Source organism: Moschus berezovskii, chromosome 5 (assembly GCF_049115385.1).
Source record: "Moschus berezovskii isolate FMDL1 chromosome 5, NW_MosBer_1.0, whole genome shotgun sequence".
NCBI lineage: Eukaryota > Metazoa > Chordata > Mammalia > Artiodactyla > Moschidae > Moschus > Moschus berezovskii.
The window spans coordinates 29,228,597-29,255,167 of NC_142464.1; the positions used below are offsets into that span (position 1 = coordinate 29,228,597).

At 40.4% G+C, this 26,571-nt stretch overlaps 2 protein-coding genes and 1 non-coding gene across 3 annotated transcripts in view; 1 reads left to right on the forward strand and 2 right to left on the reverse strand.

Annotated features, from left to right (window-relative positions):
- The window catches only part of LOC148777813 (uncharacterized), a 39,862-nt gene extending 20,398 nt beyond the window's left edge, over positions 1–19,464 (reverse strand). Inside the window, exon 1 of the mRNA XM_088836201.1 lies at positions 19,131–19,464. Coding sequence (XP_088692327.1) covers positions 19,131–19,464 — 334 coding nt within the window. The remainder of the gene's footprint in view (positions 1–19,130) is intronic.
- TRNAH-GUG (transfer RNA histidin (anticodon GUG)) lies at positions 11,576–11,647 on the reverse strand. Its single transcript has one exon. It is a non-coding gene; the product is annotated as a tRNA-His (tRNA).
- Positions 19,358–26,571, forward strand: part of MANBA (mannosidase beta) — a 125,394-nt gene continuing 118,180 nt past the window's right edge. Inside the window, exon 1 of the mRNA XM_055434296.2 lies at positions 19,358–19,686. Within this exon, the coding sequence (XP_055290271.2) occupies positions 19,510–19,686 (177 nt within the window). The 5' untranslated portion in view covers positions 19,358–19,509. The remainder of the gene's footprint in view (positions 19,687–26,571) is intronic.

Genomic DNA, 26,571 nt, shown 5'->3' on the forward strand with positions numbered 1-26,571 from the left:
TTCTGTAGTAACAAGGGCATTATCATTCTTCACCCTTTCTAATTCTGACCCTATAGTTTTATTACTTTTTCCTAGTTTCTTTGATTTGTCCATTGCTTTCATATGGTCCTGTATTCAATTTCTAGCACATCTGTGACTTTTCTCCACTTACACATATTTGCACTGCTTACAGTTATGTGCAATCTTACTCCTTGTCTGCACACAGATGTGGAAAGCTAGATATAAAATAAATGTTAAAGCTTGATTTTTATAAACATTTTAATATGTAGTTTGGACATGATTTATTGAATTAAGGTTCTTTAAACAAAGTGAAATGCATGCCTTCCGAAAATGTTTTGGCTTTGTAAATTCTGTAATAAGCATTTCATTGAGAAATATCAATCCAGTTATACCAGTTTCCAATGAGTGAATTTTTCATTCTATCTTTGCTTTAAAAATAACTCAAGGGTACATATCATACTGTTAAAACTGTGTTGGATTCAAAGTACAAATAAGTAAGATACCTCCACAAGGTAAGAAACTTTTTGACTCTATTTTTAGGATAATTATGAGATTCCCTCAAAATAATAGCTTTTATAGTAGGCATATCATTTCTTGAAAACCAGCCACTAATAAAACATTTGTCAGAGCTGGATTCTACTTGGCTTTCAAATTGACCTTTTTAGCTACAGATAACCCTTAAGTTTTTATAGAGATGACTTCCTGAAGCTATTGTCATAATGATTAATAGATGTGTCCAGTTCTTCTGTATCTTTGACTTGATGCTTTCTATATTTCCTATGTCACTTCTAAGGGAACAAGCCATAAAGGCTTCTCCAGGTTTAACAGAACAGTAAAAGTACCTGGAAAACCAACATTTTTGAATGTATGAACACTGGACTTGAGATCATCTGCAGTGAAACCTTCAAAAGAATCCAAGAATTTGTCCTTTCCCCCATATATACTAATAGTGCCATGTATAGCACTGAAATGATTATTAACATTAAAAATTGATTTTGGTTCTTCCTGTTTCCTACATCTTTTAATGCATAATTCAGTTTTAAATTATGTTAAGTTTATCTTAACCTGTGAGGATTATAGTCCAGTTGACGTAATGATAAACTACGTTTTAAGTGACTCATTCCTGGGCAAGTTTGCAATGTGATAATCAGATGTAAAAGAGAAACTACTTGGCTTTCTTGTGTGGGTGTACTCACATTTTTTAAAAGTATGAACCACAGTTAACTGGTGGTCTCAGGGGTAGTGAAACACTCACTTTTTTTTTTTAATGGTTTAGTTGACATACTTCAGATACTGACCATCCTGTGTTAGTGATTTTGGAAGTGACTCCGATTAGCCATGTTTTGTGTTGGCGTAACAAAACTGTTAAATGATTGTTGATTAAAGTGAATTTGTCTCTATTTTATGAGGAACCCAGTGCAAGTCACTAAATATTGTCTAATAGTGACATCGGCATAACACTTGTAATAGCTAAGGTTAACTGAGCTTAAAGAATTGTTACCATTAAAGTCTGTGTTTAAAGACACTCCGGTCTTACTTGGTAATTCCAGCTAACGTGAAATTCACACTTAATGTCGTGTGTGAGTTCTGTTTTGAACTTACAGTTGTAACAAAAACTGGTCTATAAAGAATTCAGGATTCTCAAAGTGTGACCCCAAGACCAGCAATACTGCTATCATTTGAGAAGTTCTTTAAAATGGAAATTATCAAATCCCACTCCAGGCCTACTGATCCAGAAACTATGGAATGACACAGTGGCCTGTTTGAAGAAGCCATTAAAGTGGTCTTGGAAGTCTGTTCTTCACTCTCTCTTGTAATAGACTATAGCAGTAATACTTTGACCCTATTTTACTCTTCTTTCATGGCTGTAAGAATGTATATGCCCAAGTGTTAAAATTTCTAACATACTTCATACTACTTTGAATTATGCCATAGGTTGATGTACATGTTTACTTAATGTATTACTAACATCTCACAAAGAACTAATTTAAGTAGCAGCCTTAACAGAACTTTATTCTGGGAAATGTGATTCAACTAATAGCCAAGTAGTGTTTAAAAAGAGTAACCAGGTGCTAGAGTTTTCTGCTAAGTATTGGCTAGTTAGCTAGCTGAACATGGATTTGAGCCCTGGTCATACTCTGGCTGAAGCAACTTTTGGGAGAATGAGAAGGTTGAAAGGTAAGATGTCATGTTAAGGGTGTTTGGAGTCTTCACTGAACTGAAGAGATACTAAACATGTCGTAAGGTAACTTAAAACTTTTTGTACTCCCCTGGTGTAATGGGAAAATAAATGGTAAGGGTATTTGGACCAGAATTTTGAAAGGTGACAGCCTCTCCCACTCCCCAAGTGTTCTGTGTTAAAAGATCAAAAGTTCACAAAAGGCTAGGAAGCTTGCAGTTAGCTATTCCTACCCCCACCCCCAGGTTCCCAGTAGTTAACCACTATTTCACATCCTTCCTTCAGTTCAGTCCAGTCACTCAGTTGTGTCCGACTCTCCGTGACCCCATGAATCACAGCACGCCAGGCCTCCCTGTCCATCACCAACTCCCGGAGTTCACTCAAACTCATGTCCACAGAGTCGGTGATGCCATCCAGCCATCTCATTCTCTGCCGTCCCCATCTCCTCCCACCCCCAATCCCTCCTAACATCAGACTCATCCAGTGAGTCAACTTGTCACATGAGGTGGCCAAAGTATTGCAGTTTCAACTTTAGCATCAGTCCCTCCAATTAACACCCAGGATTGATCTTTAGAATGGACTGGTTTGATCTCCTTGCAGTCCAAGGGACTCAAGAGTCTTCTCCAGCACCACAGTTCAAAAGCATCAATTCTTCGGCGATCAGCTTTCTTCACAGTCCAACTCTCATATCCATACATGACCATGGGAAAAACCATTGCCTTGACTAGACGGACCTTGGTTGGCAAAGTAATGTCTGCTTTCTAATATGCTATCTAGGTTAGTCATAACTTTCCTTCCAAGGAGTAAGCATCTTAATTTCCTGGCTGCAGTCAGCATCTGCAGTGATTTTGGGGCCCCAAAAAATAAAAGTCTGACACTGTTTCCACTGTTTCCCCATCTATTTCCCATGAAGTGATGGGACCAGATGCCATGATCTTTGTTTTCTGAATGTTGAGCTTCAAGCCAACCTGTTCACTCTCGTCTTTTCATCAAGAGGCCTTTGAGTTCCTCTTCACTTTCTGCCATAAGGGTGGTGTCATCTGCATATCTGAGGTTATTGATATTTCTCCCGGCAAACTTGATTCCAGTATCCTTTCTTACTACCCTGTTAACTACTCATTCCTTAACCTCATTTTGAAAAAAAAAATCTCATGATTCGGATACACAAAGTGTTCCTGATAGTGGTTTTTTTACTTGGAATATGTTCTTTTATTTAACATACCATTGTTAATTCTCTCTTGCCAGGTTGGACACATTCTGGATGAAATGTGTTTTTTAAGAGCCCTCTTAATTTTTTTCTGTATTGCAGAAAATGGTTTTATGAAATAACTACTTTTCATTCTTACATACTAGTGTCTGAGCCTCTGTGTAAACTTGGTTCCTTGTTTACTCTGTCAAATTTGAATATTATCAAGTAAGGCCAAACAATGAAATACTTTGGTATCCCTAGTTGCTTAAGAACAGTTAAACATTACCATATAAGCACCAACCATCTCTCCTGAACAGTTGTGTAGCTTCCTATTCATTATCCACCTCACTTTCTAATGATTGACTTGATTTCTATACACAGACACATTTCTACCTCTTGACCTCCATAAGTGGAAACTTAAGTTGCACTGGCCTCAAACCTAGGCATTGTTTCTCAGTCTTGGAAATTAAACAGCAGTTCTGTCAGTTCTACCTAAAATTTTTTTCCAGAATCTACCTGTTTACCACATTTCACTGCTGCCACAATGGTCTGTCTATGTGGTCTAAATCTATATTGTTTCTTCAGTTACTGCAAAAGCTTGTTGTCTCCCTTTTCATTTCGAGGCAATTTTATCATCCACGCAACACCAGGCATACTCCTTTTAAACTATATTGGATCATGTCATCACTTTGCTCCAAACCTAATGGTTTCTCATCTCGTTCAGAATAAAGGCTAAATCCTAAAAGCAGTGTACAGGCTGGAAGTGACTTTTCCCAACCATTTCATCCCTAATAACTTCCCCACCAGCTTCCTCAGCTCAGTCACAAAGGCCTCTGCTGAGGCTTGAAGTTCAAGTTTAAAGTGAAGTCGCTCAGTCATGTCTGACTCTTTGCGACCCCGTGGACTGGGGCCCACCAGGCTTCTCTGTCCATGGGATTCTCCAGGCAAGAATACTAGAGTGGGTTGCCATTTCCTTCTCCAGGGGATCTTCCCGACCCAGGGATCAAACCCAGGCCTCCTGCATTGCAGGCAGATGCTTTAACCTCTGAGCCACCAGGGAAGCCCAAGGCTTGAACACAGTGGACTTTTTCTTACCTCAGGATGTTTGCCATCGTTCTTCCCTTTTACCTGGGATTATCAAAGATAAAATCTCTTTCTTCCCTAATCGTTAGGTTTCAAATGTCAACCTATCTGATTTTCCTCAACTATTGCACCAACAGCATGGCCACAGTCGAGTGCACCATGGCATGTTAAGTAATAACCACCTTAACGTGGGGGCTTCCCCAATGGCTCAGCGGGTAAAGAATCCACCTGCAATGCAGAAGACGTGGGTTCGATCCCTGGGAGGATCCCCTGGAAAAGGAAATTAACCCAACAAATATTGCCTGAAAAATTTCATGGACAGAGGAGCCTGGCAGGCTATAATTGATGGATGCTTCTTGACTCAAGTATCTCAGTGAGTGGATGGACATTTCCATTTCTGTCAATATAGATGATTACACTGACCAACTCTTACGTGAAAAAGCAACTAAACATGCTGGGGGAAAGCACTTTTTAAGATAATAAATGTTATTACTCTCTCAAGCCCAAGCCAAATTGAAACCAGGAACCCAAAAGAAGCAGGGGTTCTGATGCTAATCAGAAACTAGCATCTTGAGAACACTTGAAGAATCAAATGACTCAACTGTAAGTATATTTTCATTTTCATGACCCTGGTAAAGCCCAGAATACATCCAAAGAGTGGTGTCAATTAGGATAAACCCATCCCAAATACAGACAGATGAGTTTGCATGTCTTGAATCTTCCTTCTCTGTGACAGGAGAATGTTCTCAGAATATGTAATAATAGTTTGTGCAAATTTGCAGCTCTAAATCTTACTACGTGGATAGTCTGAAAACCCAAGCAGAACATTTTAAAAAATTGTTCCAAATCAGCAACCCGGTGCTGGTGGAAGTAAACAAATACTCTGTAGGGACTCAATAATAGCTCACGGTTAAAAATCAGAAAATAAAGTACAACAGAACTTAGTACTGTACCATGAGTAGGAACTGATGTGCAAAAGTTTCAGACATTAAAAAGATCAGATCATACAAATTGAAAGTAAAATTTTCTTCCTTTCCAGGTGACAGAAAAAATAATATAAATTATTAGAGCTAATAATTCAGCAAAATTACAGGATACGAAATCAACACAAATTAGTTGTACTTTTTTTTTTCTCTGGCTGAGCTGCACAGCTTGCATGATCTCAGTTCCCCAACCAGGGGCTGAACCTGGGCCTTGGCAGTGAAAGCCTAACTATTAAGCCACCAGGAAACCCAGTTGTATTTCTACTATAAGTAGCAGTGAAGAATTACAAAATGAAATTAATAAAATCCATTTATGACAACGTCAAAAAGAATAAAATACTTGGAATAAATTTAACCAAGGAAGCAGCAAAACTTGTATACTGAAAACTACAAAATATTTCTTAAAAAGTCCTAAATAAGTGGAAAGACATTCAGTGTTCAGGTATACAGGTCAGGAAGCAACAATTAGAACCAGACATGGAACAACTCACTGATTCAAACTTGGGAAAGGAGTACGTAGGACAAGGCTATGTATTGTCCCCCTGCTTATTTAACTTATATGTGGAGCACATCATGCGAAATGCTGGGCTGGATGAAGCACAAGCTGGAATCAAGATTGCCGAGAGAAATACCAACAACCTTGATATGTATGATAGGTATGCAGATGATAACACTCTAATGACAGAAAGTGAAGATGAACTAAAGAGCCTCTTAAGGGTGTAAGAAGAGAGTGAAAAGCAGTTTAAAACAACATTTAATAAACGAAGATCATGGTATCTGGTCCCATCACTTCATGGCAAATGGAAGGAGGGAAAGTGGAAGCAGTGACAAATTTTATTTTCTTGGGCTCCAAAACCACTGCAGATAGTTGACTGCAGCCATGAAATTAAAAGACACTTGCTCCTTGGAAGAAAAAAGCAGAGACATTACTTTGCCGACAAAGGTCAGACTAGTCAAAGCTATGGTTTTTCCAGTACTCATGTATGGATGTGAGAGTTGAAGCATAAAGAAGGCTGAGTGCAGAATTGATGCTTTTGAATTGTGGTGCTGGAGAAGACTCTTGAGAGTCTCTTGGACATCAAGATCAAACCAGTCAATCCTATAGGAAATCAACCCTGAATATTCACTGGAAGGACTGATGCTGAAGCTGAAGCTCCAAAACTTTGGTCACCTGATGTGAAGAGCAGACACATTGGAAAAGACACTGATGCTGGGAAAGATTAAAGGCAAAAGGAGAAGGCAGAGGATGAAATGGTTTGATAGCATCACCAACTCAATGGACATGAATTTGAGCAAACCCTGGGAGACAGTGAAAGACGGAGAAGGCTGGCATGCTGCAGTCCACGGGGTTGCAAAGAGTCAGAAATGATTTAGCAACTAAACAACAACATCTGTGTTCATGAATTAGAAGATTTGTTATTGTTAAGATGGCAATGATCCCCAAAGCAATCTACAGATTCAATGCAACCCCTATCAAAATCCCAGTGGTTGTTTTTACAGAAATGGAAGCTATAAAAAAATTCATACAGAATTACAAAGGAGTACAAAAAAACAAATGTGAAAAAAAAGAGGACTCATACTTCCTAATTTCAAAATTTATTACAAAGCTACAGAAATCAAAGCAGTATGATACTATCATGAAGATAAACTTATAGGACAATGGAATATAATTGAGAATTCAGAAATAAACTCATATATATCTTGTAGTCAACAGGATGCCAAGACCACTCATGGTGAATAGTCTCATGAGGAATGAATAGTCTCTTCAACAAATGGTGCTGAGACAACTGAATATTAACATGCAAAAAAACAAATTTGGGCCCCTACCTTACATAAAATTAACAAAATGGATCAAAGTCCTTAATGAAAGATCTAAAACTATATAAAACTCTTGGAACAAAAAAGGAATACACTTTTGTTAGTTTGGATTCAGCAATAAATTCTTAGAAATGATACCAAAAGCAAAAGCAATGAAAAAAAATAGATAAATTGGACTTGCTCAAAATTTTAAACTTCTGTGTATCAAAGTATACTATCAAAAAGACACCTTAAAGGACAGGAGAAAGTATTTGCAAATGACATATCTGGTAAGTGTCTAATATCCAGAATGCATAAAGAATCCTTAAAACTCAACCAAAAGGTAAGTAATCCAATTTTAAAATGGGCAAAAGATTTGAATAGTTCTCCAAACAAAAGTGGCCAGCAAATGTATAAAAGATGCTCAGCATCATTGGTTATTAGAGAAATGCAAATCAAAACCATAATCAGGTACCACTTCACACTCGGATAGCTATAACTTTTTAAAAATGGAAAATTAGTGTTCTTGAGGATTTGGAGACTCTGGAGCCATTTGTACATTGCTGGTGGGAATGTAAGATGATGTAGCTTCTATGGAAAGCAGTTTGCTAATTTCTAAAAAAATTAAACACAGAATAACCATATGACCTAGCAATTCCACTCCAAGATATATACCCAAAAGAATTAAAAACATATTCAAATAAATATTTATACGTGAATGCTCACAGCATTATTCACAATAGTCAAAGATGGAAACAATGGATGAATGAATAAATTTTGATATACCCATACAATGACATTATTCAGCCATAAAAAGGAATGTTGTGCTGATACATGTTACAACATAGGTGAATCTTGAAAACATGACACTAAATGAAAGAAGCCAGACATAAAAGGAAATACATTGTATGATTATATTTGTATGAATATCTAGAATAGTTAAATTTATAGACAAAAGTCAGAACTATGTGTGCCATGGATGGGAGTGGGTGTTATGGAAAAGAAAGAGGATTGACTGCTTAATGGGTATGAGGTCTCCCTTGTGAATCATAAAAATTCCTTGGAACTTAGAGGTGATGACTGTACAACATTGTGAACACACTAAATGCCACTGAATTGTACATTTTTAAACAGTTAATCTCATGTTATATGAATTTCCTGTCAAAAAAAAATCAGCCACAAAAAGTAGAAGCCAACACTCATGTAATACTTTTTAGGTGCCAAGAACTGTTCCGAATTCTTAATTCCTAATTCTCATTACAAGCATATACTTATTACTTACACATGTTATTATCAACAAACTTATATACTTATTAACAAACATATTCTTGCATGATTATCTCTGCTTTACAGATGAGGAAACTGAGGAACAAAGAGGGTAAATGACTTACCCAAGGTTAATGGCAGAAGTTAGGATTTAAATTCAGGTAATGAAATTCCAGGCTAACCTTTTAACCATTATGGCAGAAATAAAAGTTTCAAACATGAATAAAGAGCAAGAGACTATAAAAAATGACAAATCATATTTGAAAAATAACCAAAAGCAGTACATCCAGAGTCCATACAGAGCTGCCATTTCCTCTGCAAATAAAGTGTGTGCGCGTGCACACACACACACACAAATCAACAGGTGAATTGACTGAAGAGCAAAAATGGAAGATTTGTTAACAATGGAAACCGAAGATAGTATACTATTAACTTCAATATGCTGAGAAGAAATATTTATCACCCTAGAATTCTATACCAAGGAAAACATCCTTCAAGAATAAAGGTGAGTAACATGGGAGGGATTGGGGGCAGGAGAAGAAGGGGACGACAGAGAATGAGATGGCTGGATGGCATCACTGACTCGATGGACATGAGTTTGAGTGAACTCCGGGAGTCGGTGATGGACAGGGAGGCCTGGCGTGCTGTGATTCAAGGGGTTGCAAAGAGTCGGACACAACTGAGCAACTGAACTGAACTGAACATGGATAAGTCTGAAAAACACAGTGTTCAACAAAAGAAATTTTATAAAAATAAAACATAGTGTGTGATTCTATCTGCATGACATCCAAGAAGACACAAAATTAAATGATGGCTCTAGAAATCAGAACAGCTATCACCTGGAATGGGAGGAATTTGGAGAGAAGCACCAGAGAACTTTCTAGAATGAAATGTTCTGTATCTTAATCAGGGTGTGATTACACAACTATGTATGTTTGCCAAAACTCACTGAACTGTGCACTGTGATGGTTAATTTTATGCGGCAACTTGACTGGGCCATAGGATGCCCAGGTAACTGGTTAAACATTATATCTGGGTGATCTGATGAGGGTCTTTGCAAAAGCAATCAGCATTTGAATCTGTAGACTCAGTAAATCCGACAGTCCTCCCTGAACTGAACTGACATCATCCAATTCATTGAGGGCCTAAGCAGAACAAAAAGAAAACGAAATAATTTTCTCTCTGACTAACTACACAAGTTAGAACATGGGTGTTCTTCCAGAGCTGTTTGATATACAAACAGCCTTTATGAAAAGATTGTCTGGGACAAAAAAATTCAGTGCCTCTACTCACAAGATATTCAGAAATATCAGAGAATTATCATCCAACATTCCAAAACAAAGTTGGTCTGTGAATTTTTTCACTGCAAAATTTATGAAATTGAATATAGATCAAAGCTGAGATGGGTGAGGAACTTCCCTGATGGTCCAGTGGCTAAGACGCCATACTCCCAATGCAGGGGGCTCAGATTCAGTCCCTGGTTGGGGAACCAGATCTTGTGTGCTGCACGCTACTAAGACCTGTCACAGTCAAATAAATAAATACTTTTTACAAAGTGAGATATGCTGTAAGTATAAAATTTATGATAGATTTTGAAGTCTGAGAGTGAAAAAAGAATGTAAAATACTCAATAATTACAGCATATTGAATACATATTAAAATAATATTTTAATATATTAGTTTAAATAAGATTATTAAAGTTTCACCTGTTTCCTTTTTACTTTTTAAAAATATTTATTCACATTTATTTTTGACTGCACTGGTCTCTGTTGCTGTGCATGGGCTTTAGCTGTGGCGAGCAGGGGCTACTCTCTAGTTGCAGTGCATGAGCTTCTCCTTGCAGTGGCTTCTTTTATTGCAGAGCACAGGCTTTAGGCACATGAGCTTTGGTAGCTATGGCTCTTGCACTCCAGAGTACAGGCTCAGTAGTTGTGGCACATGAGCTTAGTTGCCTCGTGGCATGTAGGATCTTCCCGGACCAGGGATCAAACCAGTGTCCCCTGCATTGCAAGGCAGATTCTTAACCACTGGACCACCAGGGAAGCTCTCTTTTTACTTTTTAAAAAGTGACTACTAGATTTTTTTTTTTAATTACTTTGGATTATTACATAAGATTTATATGAGACTGCTCTGGATGTCTAATTTTTTATTGGACAGCCCTAAAATGATTGAGTAGCCTAATGAATATAAATTGAGAAAGAATACTGTCTTTGCCTGAGTACCCTAGCAATCAGTGACTGAGGCATACCTTAATTACTCACCTTTTAAAATGTATTTATTTATTTTTGTGAGGTACAGTCCCAGAATAGTGAGAGTGTAGGCAAAAGGAATTAAGACAGAGGAAGAAGGAAACCTTTGGGTAATTGCTGGGGAAGCCTGAGCCCATGTTCAGTGGCATGGTGCCTCACTGGAGATTACAAATTACAAATGATGACAGAAGCCAGAATCTCCAAGGGACTGATTGGTTTAGGCCTTGGATCCTAGGGCGACTGAGGATCTTGTCATGGTGGGTTGTGTTGTCTCTGTTGGGTTATGGTACCTGTAATTTCCCATTGATAGTTAACAGTGGGCATGGAAGTAGTAAGAGATGTTCCAGCGCCTCTCACAGGGTTGCAGCAACTCTAGCTTCATCTAATAATCAGTTCATTACCCCAGTCAGTACATTAGCTCACTCTTCACCTGCTTGTCCACTAGAACAAGAAAGCCCAAGTGACTCCACAGTATTAGTCACAGCTTCCAAATGGGTGGAACCCTGTACCCTTCTCCAACCCTGCATCCAAGACTTCTGACCTAGCAGAGTCCACAGTTCCAGGAACAGGAAAAATAAATTCCATTAGTGAGTCACTGACCGATGATGAGAGAGCCTACCTCTGCTTTTACTTCCTGGGTTTTATACCTGTGGATTCTGGTTCTGGGGAGGCAGAGCACCACATGTTGACCATTTTGTTGTTGTTCACCGCTAAGTCGTGTCCGACTCTTTTGTGACCCCATGGCCTGTAGCCCACCAGGCTCCTCTGTCCATGGGATTCTCCAGGCAAGAATGCTGGAGTGGGTTGCCATTTCCTTCTCCAGGGGATCTTCCCGACCCAGGGATCGAACCTGGGTCTTCCGCATCACAGGCAGATGCTTTACCCTCTGAGCCAGCAGGGAAGCATATTGACCATAGTTCAGTGCATATACCACATCCTGAAGGGAAGTGCTACAACCTCATGAGGTGCTGTCTGTCCTCAGGCTGAAACTGCCACAGGCCATTCCACTGTTTTGTTTTCTTTTTTGAGAGGAAGTTGTCTGCTCCTGTGATAGGGTACTTGGTAAAATGAGTGATTCTCAAGGTCATGAGTTCACCTGCCCATCTTCACACCTCCTTTTACTCAGGTGTGTCTGCTTTCTAAGGCCTTGTGGCGGGGATATCATTTTAAGAGGTAAAGAATTCTGTAAACTCTCAGATGGTATTAGTGGAAATACTGCAGTCAGTTAAGGCAGAACATATACAGAATCCGTGTTAATTCCAGTACATCAATTTGATGCCCCAATCAAGGAGGTCCAATGTAATTAATGTGCCAACAGGTGGCTGCCTGGTCCTCCTAAGGAATGGTACCCTTATCTAGGGCTCAGAATTAGTCTCTGCTGCTGGGTGGTTGGGCAATCAGAAGAGGTAATAAGATATCCTTGGTGAGAGAAAGCCCGTATTGTTGGGTTCACGCATAGCTTTCATCTCTGCTACCATGGCCGGTCTCTTCATGAGCCTGATACCAAGCACTGAAACAGTGACTAGAGAGGCCAGCTACAATTCGCAGGACTGTCTTTCCGTGTACCCTGTGGTCAAGAGTCCCCGCTGCGCATCTTCTCCTGTGAATGTCCGTGTCCACGCACATGTCATCTACCCAGACCTCCACATCCTCTGTGTTCTAGTTTTACTTTTTTAAGGCCGTGATGAACCAAATAAGACTTTTGGCTATGCCCAAATGTCAGTATATAACTATGCCTCAAGCCACTTCTCCTTTTGCACAAAGTGAAAAGTAAACATAGAGTTCACAAGTGTGTGCACTGGGCAGATTTCCCTTCACCAGTGTCATTCAGGGCCACTCCTAAGTAGGACTGTAAGTGGCAGCAGTCCTTTTATGGCCAGTATCAGCCCAGGCAGGTATCAGGCCTATCAGTCAGGCATAAGGAACCACCCATAAGATCATCAGTGTCATCGTCAGTGCAAGTCATGTAATTTCTGTTTTGAGTCTGGATATATCACTTCTACACACAGTGGAACACTGCAGCCCTGCCCAGCTTTATAGCTTGGTTGATTTATTCACTATGCCAAAGCCTTTGACTGTGTGGATCACAATAAATTGGAAAATTCTGAAACAGATGGGAATACCAGACCACCTGACCTGCCTCTTGAGAAACCTGTATGCAGGTCAGGAAGCAACAGTTAGAACAACAGACTGGTTCCAAATAGGAAAACGAGTACATCAAGGCTGTATATTGTCACCCTGCTTATTTAACTTCTATGCAGAGTACATCATGAGAAACGCTGGTCTGGAGGAAGCACAAGCTGGACTGAAGATTGCCGGGAGAAATATCAATAACCTCAGATATGCAGATGACACCACCCTTATGGCAGAAAGTGAAGAGGAACTAAAAACCCTCTTGAGGAAAGTGAAAGAGGAGAGTGAAAAAGTTGGCTTAAAGCTCAACATTTGGAAAACTAAGATCATGGCATCTGGTTCCATCACTTCATGGCAAATAGATGGGGAAACAGTGGCAGACTGTATTTTTCTGGGCTCCAAAATCACTGCTCATGGTGATTGCAGCCATGAAATTAAAAGATGCTTACTCCTTGGAAGGAAAGTTAGACCAACCTAGATAGCATATTAAAAAGCAGAGACATTACTTTGCCAACAAAGGTCCATCTAGTCAAGGCTGTGGTTTTTCCCGTGGTCGTGTATGGATGTAAGAGTCGGACTATAAAGAAAGCTGAGCACCAAAGAATTGATGCTTTTGAACTGTGGTGTTGGAGAAGACTCTTGAGAGTCCCTTGGACTGCAAGGAGATCCACCCAGTCCATTCTAGGGGAGATCAGTCCTCGGTGTTCATTGGAAGGACTGATGCTGAAGCTGAAACTCCTATACTTTGGCCACCTGATGCGAAGAGCTGACTCATTTGAAAAGACCCTGATGCTGGGAAAGATTGAGGGCAGGAGGAGAAGGGGACGACAGAGGATGAGATGGTTGGATGGCACCACCGACTCAACGGACGTGGGTTTGGGTGGACTCTGGGAGATAGAGATGGACAGGGAGGCCTGGCATGCTGCGGTTCATGGGGTCACAAAGAGTCGGACACGACTGAGCGACTGAACTGAACTGATCTGAAAATCCTCAGTTCAGGCTGCAGAGTCACTTGGTGTACTATGGTCAGATGTTTGGTCTCTATTAAGACCCAGCAGTACAGTTGGACCTATTTTTTTCCAACCAGATCAGTTCTTTACGGTGTAGTACACAGCCTTGCTCCAGAATATAAATGTCTACACTGTGACTCTTCTACTAGAGCTTGCCCCAAACTCAATATATCCTCCACGGATATCTCTACCACTATCAGACCTAATGGACCACAAGCTATAAGTATGAATTTTCAGGCTTGCCCACAGGCAATTACAAAGACTTTACTTGACGGGTTTCATGAGGGAAAGGTGTCCTCCCCAACTAGACTTGTAATACGGTCACAGTGAGGGCCTATTATTGCCCCTCTGACTGTTTATGCTTCTCACATATTTACAGTCCTAGTCTCACTGACTTCCTTCCCGGTTCTCTTTATCTGAGGCCTTCCTTAGCCAGAGATCTTGTTCAGGTGACTGTGCTAATATCTCCTTACCGGGGAGGAGAAGTGGGAAACCTTGAAGGTATTTATTTCTACTCAAACTCCGTACTCAGCAATTTTCCACTCCTAGCCCTTCCCCCTCACTCTCCTCCCCTATTCAGGGCCCATAAAACATCCAGTGCCTTTTGTTCAGGGCTCCCTCTATGTGAGACAACCCGCCACATCTGTGCTGATCCACCTGACCCTCGACTGCTATGCCATTTCTTGGGGGAATGAGGCAGGAGGGAGTTGGCATCTTCTTCAGTTTTAGCCTCTTGCATATACTATCACTCTAAGTGATTAACAACTTCACTGTTACTATCACTTAGGCCCCTTGCTTTCCTCAGCTGTTCTGACGCCTAACGGTTCAGTTCTCTCTTCTGGTTCAGCTGAGTTCCTCATAGGTAGCGGTAATCCTACAACTTTGTTCTTCTTCAATACTGTGTGGGTTATTCTGGGTCTTTCACCTCTCTTATAAACTTTAGAATCAGTCTGTCAGAATCCTCAAGATAACTGGCTGGGATTTTGATTGGGATCACATTGACTATAGATCACGTAGGGAAGAACTGACATCTTGACAATACTAAGTCTTCCTGTTCATGAACATGGAGCATCTCTCCATTTATTTAGTTCTTCTTTGGTTACTTTCACCAGAGTTTTGTAGTTTTCCTCATATAGATTTTACACATTTTTGTTATATTTATACTTAAGTGTTTTTTTTTTAATTTTTGAGGAATTTGTGTTTTAATAATATTTATTTTTATTTGGTTGCACTGGGTCATAGGTGCAGCACATGGGATTTTTAGTTGTGGCAAAGAGACTCTTCAGCGAGTCATGCGAACTCTTAGTTGCAACATGTGGGATCTAGTTCCCTGACCAGTGATTGAATCAAGACCTCCTGCTTTTGGGCAAGGAGTCTTTGCCACTGGACCCCCAGGGAGGTCCCGTACTTAAGTGTTTTATTTTGAGGGGTGCTAATGTAAATAGTGTTACATTTTTAATTTCAAATTCCAATTGTTCCTTGTTGGTACATAGGAAAATGATAGACTTTTTCATATTATATCCTGTAACCTTGATATTGTATCCAATATCCTTGTATCCTGTAACCTTGCTATGCATTGCTTATTTATTATTTCCAGTTTTCTTGGTTATTGTTATTGATTTTCTACATAGGCAATCATGTCATCCACCAAGATAGTTTTATATCTTCCTAAACTGTATACTCAGAGAAGGCAATGGCACCCCACTCCAGTACTCTTGCCTGGAAAATCCCATGGACGGAGGAGCCTACAAGGCTGCAGTCCATGGGGTTGGGAAGAGTCGGACACGGCTGAGTGAATTCACTTGCACTTTTCACTCTCATGCATTGGAGAAGGAAATGGCAACCCACTCCAGTGTTCTTGCCAGGGACGGGGGAGCCTGGTGGGCTGCTGTCTATGGGGTCGCACAGAGTCGGACACGACTGAAGTGACTTAACAGCAGCAGCAAACTGTATACTATTTATTTCCTTTTCTTTTCTGATTACGTTAGTTATGACTTCCCATATGAAGTTGGAAAGGAGTGACAAGAAGAGTCATTCTTGCCTTATTCCTAATCTAAGCAGAAAAACTTCTAGTTTCTCATGATTTAGTATAATGTTAGTTCTTTGTGAATATTATTTATCAAGGTGAATAAGTTCCCTTTATTCCTAATGTGTGTAGTTTTTATCATGAATGGTATTGGATTCTGTCGTTATTTTTTTTTGTATCTATTGATAAGATTCTGTGATTTTTATTTTTTAACCTATTGCTGTAATGAATTACATTAATTGAACGTTGAGCCAGCCATGCATACCCAGAGTAAATCCTGCTTGTTTATGGTATATATATATACTTTAAAAATATATTGTTAGGTTCAGTTTGCTAATGTTTTGTTAGGGATTTTTTCATTTATGTTTATGAGAGATATCTGTCTGCAGTTCTCTTTTACTGTAAGGTCTTTGTCTGGTGTTGGTATTAGGCCAATGCTGGCCTAATATTTTAAATTCTTGTCCTGATAACTGAACATCCCTGAATTCATACAACCATACATGAGTCTGGTTCAAGGGCTTGCTCTGTTTTTGCCTTGTAATTTTTTGTTGAAAGCCATACATGATGTAAGGGGTGAAAGGAACAGTGGCAAAGAGGCCTTCAGTGATTTAGTGGGAGGGCATGAGGAGAAAGGGAGCTTATAGTCATAGAGGAAGCTTTTTATAGTCCTGGGATTAGGCCTTGGTCTTTTAGTGAACTTGAGCCCTGGGCTGTGAATTTCCCAAGTGTTTCTCGTGTTTTTCTACAGCCCCCTGGCTAGGGCAAGAAGGCTAGGGGGTATTTCTCTTCTTCTGTGTTGCTGCTGCTGCTGCTAAGTTGCTTCAGTCGTGTCCAACTCTGTACAACCCCATAGACGGCAGCCTACCAGGCTCCCCCGTCCCTGGGATTCTCCAGGCAAGAACACTGGAGTGGGTTGCCATTTCCTTCTCCATCTTCTGTGTTAGGCTCTGATAAAACTCCATCAGGTAAGGCTCTGATAAAATTTCTCTTGGGATAGCCCTTCAGAATGCTTCACGTATTTCAGAATAGTTCCTTTCCCCTGTCCCCCTGCTGGAAGTTTGAGGGAAATACCTGAGAATCTTCAGTGTGACAACTGATAGATCTGGAAACAAAACAAAATCCCAGGAGACCCACAAAGGCTGAGTTCCTGTGGAGTTCTTAAACTCTCAGATTTGTCCACACTGAGCCTCCAGCAACTCAGCAATTAAAGTTTAGGTTTTCCTTCCCTAGTACTGGTTTTCACAGAGTTTTCTACTCACAGGTTTCTGCTTTGGTAAGTTGTGATTCTCTGTATACACCTCTTTTTCTCCAATTTCAGGGGCAGCAGTTTGCCCTTTCACCTGAATTCTCTGACAGCCCTAACAAAGGCTGGTGATTTTCAGTTTGTAAAGCTTTCTGCTTGTTTTTAAGGATACAGTGATGACTTGTAAGCTCCTGACATGACAAAACAGTAACTGAAAGTCTTATGTCTTTGACTAATGGATATATATGTATGTGTATATATATATATTTTTGGAGCAGTTTTATATTAACATCAAAACTGAATAGAAAATACAGACATCCCATACACACCCGGCCCCCACACATGCACAGCCTCCCCCATTATCAACATCCCCCACTAGAATGGTATATTTGTTATCATCGATGAACCGAGCTTGACACATTAACATCACCCAAAGTCTAAAGCTTACATTACAGTTTTACAGTTCACTCATGGTGGTGTACATTATATGAATTTGGATCAATGTGTTTTCAAAGTGAAGTAATCCTAATGATGTCATATTTGTGTCTTGGACTGAAAGGAGGAATGATAAGTCTCTATTCTTGTTTTTTTAAATAGATGCCCTAAAATATTTGTTAATAGAATAACAGAATATACCCAAACATATTTGCAGGGATGAATTTTCCTTTGACTTGGGTTAATGGGATCTCTGGGATTTACAAACAAAAACAAACACCCCTTTGCCACCCTTGCTGCCCTAAGTCTTGTTATCAGTTCTGAACAGAGTGGGGCTGGCCATTTAATGCCATGAATCAGGGAATATAATTTGAGTTTAGAGCTCCGTTCCTATTAGAAGTAAAAATGCTTCTGGAGTGAAGAAGCCTTTTAACCAGCGAAAGCCTTTCCCCCTTAACATCATTGGGCCGCACTGCAAGGAGATGAGAGCCAGGAAAAGCAAATTTGGGTCCTTTCTGACCGTCTGACGGCGGTCATCTGACTTCTTTGGACCTTGTTCCCTCAGCTGTAAAGCCAGAGGCTTGGGCTGGATAATCCAAATGTCTCTAAAAGCCAAGATGCTAGGCTTTTGAAAACGCTGACTGTAAAAAAATAAAATACCATCCTGCGTCTACAGAATCAGGCAACTCCAAAGCCATCATAAGGCAAAACAAAGGTTGGATTTGATGAGGGGAGAATTTCTCTTCAAAGACTTCTGCTTAAATATAGAAATAAGGCAGATAACATCAACACAGTCAGATGTCAGTCTATTTTACGCAATGTGAAATTCCTTCTTAACTTCCCAGATCACAGTTACATCTAATTGCAAATTGGGACTCAGGTAAACTGCGCCGCCATGAGACTTGACAAACCTGTGGTATTTTTTGGGTACCTTGGCATTCCTAGGACCCCCAAATATATTAACTCATTGTATGCTGATCACAACCTTAAAAAAGAGTACTGTCTCCATTTTCGAGTTCAAGGAACAGAGGTATTAGAAATTTTGTGGCTTGCTTAAGTCCCACAGCTAATGAGCGACAGAGGATTTTAAATTTGCCTGTGGATTTTAGTTCAGGTTTCCCGAACGTCAGGAACCTCCTCTGCGTGACTTTACAAAACAGAAGGTTGTAGTCCACGAACATCAGGCCAACGTGCTTTCTCTGGGCTGGGCCCTATGTTGCACGTTGTACACGAATTTTCTCAACTCTCACAACAACCCTAAGAATAAGTACTTTAGTATTTATACTTGTTCACTGCGCAGACTATTCTTGAGACCAACCTGTAGAGCAGCAAAAGGTGCGTGGTTACCCGCGCCGGGGAGACCCCTGCAGCAGGGACGAGGGTCTGGGGAAACTGGGGGAAACTGAAGTGATGGGGTGTCTTGGTTTTCTGTTCTTTGGAGCGTCTCTGGCTGTATTCTCCTCACACTATTGTCTGTCCCTGAGCTCCCCGAGGCTGTGCGCCACTTTGCGCCCAGAGATTTGTGTGTCCCAATTACCGTGCATGGCTCTTGCCTTCCGTTCAGACGCCGAAGCAGTTGGAATAAGTGCAGAGAAGACGCAGAAACCGCGGCAGTCCGAGCCCAGAGCGATCAGAGCCCGGAGCGGTGCACAGGTGCAGCGGCTCCCGCACCCGCGACCGCAGGCTTCCGCCAAACCGCGCGATTTCCGCGCGGCCAGCCAGCCGGCGGAGCTGGGGATCCGCGGAGTGGCCTGCGGGGCAGCTGACCTGGGGGCGTGGCCGCGAATCGGGGCGTGGCCGGGGCCGGGGGCGGGGCCGGGGCGGAGACAGCTGGAGCTCAAGCCAGGGGTGGCTTCCGCTGCCCACCGCATCCCTCGGTTCTTGACCTGTGCGTGTGTCGGGTACCGGCCAACGCCATGCTCCTCCGCCTGCTCCTGCTGCTTGCGCCGTGCGGCGCGGGCTTCGCTGCCGCGGTGGTCAGCATCAGCTTGCGGGGAAACTGGGAGATCCACAGCGGGAACGGTTCGCTGCAGCTGCCCGCGGCGGTTCCCGGTTGCGTGCACAGCGCCTTGTTCAACCGGAGGGTCATCAAGGTACTGTGTGCGGCCGCCCCGCCGGGAACCTGCGCCCGGGTCCCGCGCGCGCTGAGAGGGGCCCCGGAGCAGCCTGGCCGCCCCCGAGCCCGGCGGTGTTCTCCTGGGTTTGGCACCAACTTCCGCTTTGCTTCTTGTGGTCTGCAGGGGGCTGGGCGTGGGGGGGAGGGTGGCGAGTCAATGTATCTACTCTTGGCGAGGAGCACCGCTGGGGTCCGGGCTAGATGGAGACTGAGCCACCCCCACGCTGGGGCCGCAGTAACTCAGGAAAGCGGAGCTTCAGGCAGTTATACTGGCGCTGTTATTGCCATGGTTCCACGCTGAAGCGTGGATTAGAAAGGACATGTTACTGTCAGAGCCTAAGGCGGGAGATGAGTGTTTCAACTGCCCGAACACTGCAGGGGACGATAGCGTTTTGCCAAGTAAGTGTTAACTATATTCAGTGATGCCTTAGTTTTTCATTTTCGCTTTTAGGGTCAGATTTGGAATTGATACAGCAGCACATAGGCTGAGGAGAATGAGACCCGCAAGGTTAGAATTGTCAGTGCTACTGTAAAGGCTAAATAATTGTTAAGGCTGGTTGGTGGGATATGAAGAAACATGCTGTTATGTGATTGTGATGTGGTGTATGTGTCCCAGTAGATGCTTCAGTTTATAGACTTCTTATGGAGGACGTTTTCCTGTTTGGCTGCCTGTGGGTAGAGGTTTGCAAACAGACTGCCACTTCCCACTGTTTCTTCCTTCCATCTGCTGCACATCTTTAATGGCTTTGCTTGGGACAAAATGTACTTGATAAGTGGTTGGCACACATTGTCCTGATCCTTCTAAAAACTCCAGGGTAAGTGTCACACAGTATAGGAGGCTATGAAGTCAGGCCAGGCTGGTTTAGAATTCTGTTTCTGCCACTCTAAAGAATAAGTCTTCTTATCTGCATTTTATAGATGATATGACTTATGGAGCCCAGAGAAGTTAGAGAAGGTACCCAAGATCACACAGCAACTTAGAGTGACAGAAATGGAATTCTAAATCAGCCTGGCCTGACTTCATGGCCTTCTGTATTGTATGACACCTCCCCTGGTGGTTTGAAAATCAGGTATTTTTAAAGCACTGGAATTAACTGTCAGGAATATAATTCAAAGTTTATTTAAATGACAGGACAATTGACAGGTTATGCAGATTTCTGATCTGGTATCATTAGCTCTTTTTCAAGAATGTGTATCAGAAAAGAAACAAATGTAAATGACACTGACCATGGTCCTGTTTATTTTTTTTAAGTAAGTCATTCTCAAACTTAAGTATTTAAACTATTTTTAGTTAACAAACTGCTTATGACAGTTTGGTACCCTAAGGCTTCACTAACCCATACTTTGAGGATGCTTGTGTTTATATTGCAGTGTTTCTCCTGCATCATTTTCCTGATTAAATTAAGGCAATGGGAAATCACTAGTGGCTGTAGTAAATCAGAATACTGTTCCATGTTACAGTGCTGCATACCAAGAAACATTTTGTTACTCATTAAAGTGACTGATGTGCTCATAGACTGAAATAACTGACTTTTCCTCATGGGAACAATTTACAATGTCTGTTAGATCTGTTAATAAATTCTTAGGAAAACTTTACGTTTCAATAAGGTAGATGTGGACTTCCCTGAAGGCTCAGTGGTAAAGAATCCGTCCACAGTGCAGGAGACATTGGGTTGGAAAGATCCCCTGGAAAAGGAAATGGCTACCCACTGCAGTTTTCTTGCCTGGAGGATCCCATGGACAGAAGAGCCTGGTGGTGGCAATCCTTGGGGTGGCAAAGGAGTCAGACACAACTTAGTGACTAAACAACAATATAAATGTAGGTCTTAAATGACAGATGAGAGATGGGGAGCTTTTGGCGATTGGGGAACTCCAGTACTATTGATAATAACCTACATCAAGTATCATGTTGAGTAATATGTTGTTATTCCACCTGCTTTATTATAACATCCATTTTTGGTGTTGACCTCAGGAAATATTCTAAAGCTTAGAGCAGACGCTGGCCTAAATACAGTGTTTACATGAGAACTTGAAACATATCTTCTTGAAGTCATTCACCTAATTATCTCATAAATATTTATTTGGTACCTCCAAGCATTATTCTAGGTGCTTGGAATTGATAGCTTATGGTGAACCATGGATTCATGATCTCCGAAGAAGATTTAGCTTCGGGACTAGGGACCAGGCTTGATCACTCAAGAGCTTTTGTGTAGCAGAGTTTTATTAACATGAAAAAGGGACAGAGAAAGCCTCTGACATAAACATCAGAAGGGAACCGAGAGTGCCCCACTCGCAAGGTTTAGAAAGGGAGTTATATACTTTTTTCACTTGGTCATTACAGTAAATCAAAAGAATGTCTCAAGGTTGTAGACTCACTCCTACAATATACATTTTAAGATAACAGGGTTAGAACTAACAATAGAAAGATCTTACCAGACCTACATTTTTAAGATGACAGATTAGTCAGAAGGTTCTCAAGGAGAAACAGTCCTCAAGCAGGATACACTGTTGTCATAAAATCGTTGGTCCAGAGTTTAAGGGAAAACATATCCTTGAGCAAGATGGATTGTTTTGTTGTTCAATCATCAGCTCTGGGCTTAAAGAAAAAAATGTTCTTTTATCCTTCTTGAGAACTCCAGACCCTTATCTTCTAGAGAGCCCCAGACCACCCACTCCCACAATATATATCTTAAATTAACAAGATTAGAACTAACAATAGAAAGGTCTTACCAGACCCATTCCCACAAGGTTAGTCAGAAAACCTTCTTGTTAAGGAGAAACATGTCTAAAGCAATGTAGAATAAGTTTGTCTTTTTCTCCTTGAGAGCCCCAGACCCCTTTCTCCTTCTCCAGGACTCTGGACCCCTCTTTCCCCTGCGGGGGTGCCCTGGACTTCTTATCAACCTATCCAGGAGTTGACTCTCAGAATCAAGTGGTGAAGAAAACAGTTTTTGTCGCAATAGACATTCTAGTGAAGGAGATAAATAATAAACAGATATTAATAGATAATACAGTGACAGATGGTACACTGAAAAAAAATAAAGCAGGTTAAAGGAAGAGAGAATGAAGGCTGATTGGAAAAGATTCTATTTTTTAAAAAGTGGTTAAAGTTGGCCATATTGATAAAGATCTTCTGAGGAGATCAGTTTTAAGCCAAAGTGCACTTCCAGCAAAAAAAGGAAGAAAAGATGGCAGTGGGGAGAGGAGATGCCTTGAGGCACAAACATGCTTGGTGAGCTCCAGAAATAGCCAAAAGGCTAGTGTGGCTGTAACCCTGAGACCTCGAGGGCAGGTGGATAAGTTCAAAGTCGGCATCTAGGGTAGATCATGTAGGCCATTGAGAAAAACTTTGGATTTTATTCTGCAATGATGGGAAATTTTTTAGCTAAATTTTAGTTAGTATACATTCTTATTTTCTTAGACAAATTTTTAGAAGTGTAATTGTTGATTCAAAAGAATATGCCTTTTTTTCTTTTACTATATACATCTAAATTGTTCTCCATAAAAACTGTACCAGTTTTACACTCCTGTCGTGACTTTATTAGAGTGCTTATTTTAAGTGCTAGATTTGAATATTATTTTAAAATACAAAAATAGAAACAACTTACTTTCTAGTGAGGTTAACAATTTTTATATGTTTATGTTATTTGTGATTTGGGATTACTTATTCCTATTTTTAATCTATTTTTCTATTGACTGTCTTTTAAAATATAGATTTGTTAGATCTCTTTTTATATATTTTCAAATTTTTCCATGTATTAATGATATTGTTTATTATATAGATGTTTTAAGGTTTTATATGTTGAAATCTTATAAACTTTTTTCTTTTATGATTGTTTTCTGTCTGGATATTATGCTTTGTAAGTAATTTTCTCTCTCCTAATTAAATATTTACCTGTATCTTCTCCTTTTAATATTTTTATGTTTCCTCTTTTGTATGTTTGTATTTAAAATTTTGATCCCTTTGAGTTTTTTCAAATAAGCAATTTTTTATATCCCATGATTTGAACAGTTTCTCTTTTGTCCACTAATAAAACATTACTTTTATCATGCACAAAGTACTCATATATTGATACAATTTTCTTGTTCTCTCCTTTAAAATTCTTTTAAAAAGAATAATAAATGTTCAATACTTATTGTACAAAAATGATGCAGAGAAATATAAAATACAAAATCAATCCCTGAGATGGTTTTGTAAGCTACTTCATTTAAAATATATGATGAACATCTCTTTGCATCTATAAATATAGATCTTCAAAAAAATTTAATAACTGCATAGACTCCATTACAAAGATTTTCCTACTCACATCTACACTTAAAAAATAATAAAATATATTGATTGCGAAGAGTTGTACACGACTGAGGAACGGAGCACAAGCACATGTTGAAAATTTACTGTGAACACACACACTACCAAAAATGGCAGGTGCTAGATGCAGTGATTGGTACCAGATGGGATAAAAGTGTAGGTAAGTTGGGAATGAGGCCCTGTAGTTCAGTTGAAAAAATGAAGACTTTGGTTTTGGGCTAAGTTTATTTCATCCCTGGATGTACTTCTGCTTTGTCATGGGACCTCAGGAAAGACACTTCACCCTTTGGAGCTTTAGTTTCTTCCACTATAAAATGCTATTTACTGCACATCTTTGTTATGAGGATTGGAGTAAATGAGTGACTCTCTTGGAGGCTAATATAAAGTAAATGGTCACCAAGTGATACTCTTACTGTCTTTAGGGCTCATGGCTTTGTTTTAGCAACTCAGTTACCTACATGGATCCTTACTCATCAGAGGTAATGCTGAGCTTCTGTTTGCTTAAAACAAGACTCACAATTTTAATATGAGCAGAGGAGATCAGACCACTCCGGAACCAAATTAAGTTGGTTGCTTAGCCTATGCAATATCTATTATAAATGCAATGTGAGCCTCCACAACTTTTATTTTAGAGAGTAAGGTATTTGCCCTTAGAGCAGTTTTTTAATAGGTTTTATTTATTTATTTTTGGGGGAGCAATTTTAGGTTCTCTGCAAAATTAAATGGAAAATACAGACACTTCCCATATGTCCCCCACACATGCACAGCTGCCCTACTACCGACACCTCCTGTCAGAGTGGTACATTTCTTACCATCAATGAAACTTACAGTGACACATTGTTATTCCTGGAAGTCCTTAGTTTGTATTACCATTCATTCTATGGATTTTGACAAATATATAATGATATGTACCCACCATCATAGTATCATTCAGAATAGTTTCGCTGCCCTAAAGATCCTCTGATCTCTACCTATTCATCCTTCTCTCCTCCTTGATCTCTGGTATCCACTGATGCTTTCAGTGTCTCCATAGCTTTGCCTTTCCAGAACATCATATAATTGGCATCATAGTCTGTAGCCAGAGTGCCTGATGAACTATGGACGGAGGTTCGTGACATTGTACAGGAGACAGGAATCAAGACCATCCCCAAGAAAAAGAAATGCAAAAAAGCAAAATGGCTGTCTGAGGAGGCCTTACACATAGCTGTGAAAAGAAGGGAAGCGAAAAAAGTAAAGGAGAAAAGGAAAGATATACCCATTTGAATGAAGAGTTCCAAAGAATAGCAAAGAGAGATAAGAAAGCCTTCCTCAGCGATCAATGCAAAGAAATAGAGGAAAACAATAGAATGGGAAAGACTAGATATCTCTTCAAGAAAATTAGAGATACCAAGGGAACATTTCATGAAAAGGTGGGCACAATAAAGGACAGAAATGTTATGAAGCTAACAGAAGCAGAAGATATTAAGAAGAGGTGGCAAGAATACACAGAAGAACTGTACAAAACAGATCTTTACGACCCAGATAAACATGATGGTGTGATCACTCACCCAGAGCCAGACATCCTGGAATGTGAAGTCAAATGGGCCTTAGGAAACATCACTATAAACAAAGCTAGTGGAGGTGATGGAATTCCAGTTAACTATTTCAAATCCTAGAAGATGATGCTATGAAAGTGCTGCACTCAATATGCCAACAAATTTGGAAAACTCAGCAGTGGCTACAGGACTGGAAAAGGTCAGTTTTCATTCCAATCCCTAAGAAAGGCAACGCCAAAGAATGCTTAAACAATTGCACTCATGTCATGCGCTAGTAAAGTAATGCTTAAAATTCTCCAGGCCAGGCTTCAGCAATACATGAACCGTGAACTTCCAGATGTTCAAGTTGGTTTTAGAAAAGGCAGAGGAACCAGAGATCAAATTGCCAACATCTGCTGGATCATGGAAAAAGCAAGAGAGTTCCAGAAAAACATTATTTCTGCTTTATTGACTATGCCAAAGCCTTTGACTGTGTGGATCACAATAAACTGTGGAAAATTCTGAAAGAGATGGGAATACCAGACCACCTGACCTGCCTCTTGAGAAACCTGTATGCAGGTCAGGAAGCAACAGTTAGAACTGGACATGGAACAACAGACTGGTTCCAAATAGGAAAAGGAGTACGTTAAGGCTTTATATTGTCACCCTGCTTATTTAACTTATATGCAGAGTACATCATGAGGAATGCTGGGCTGGAGGAAGCACAAGCTGGAATCAAGATTGCTGGGAGAAATATCAATAAATCAGATATGCAGATAACACCACCCTTATGGCAGAAAGTGAAGGAACTAAAAACCCTCTTGAGGAAAGTGAAAGAGGAGAGTGAAAAAGTTGGCTTAAAGCTCAACATTCAGAAAACGAAGATCATGGCATCTGGTCCCATCACTTCATGGGAAATAGATGGGGAAACAGTGGCAACAGTGGCAGACTGTATTTTTCTGGGCTCCAAAATCACTGCAGATGGTGATTGCAGCCATGAAATTAAAAGATGCTTACTTCTTGGAAGGAAAGTTATGAC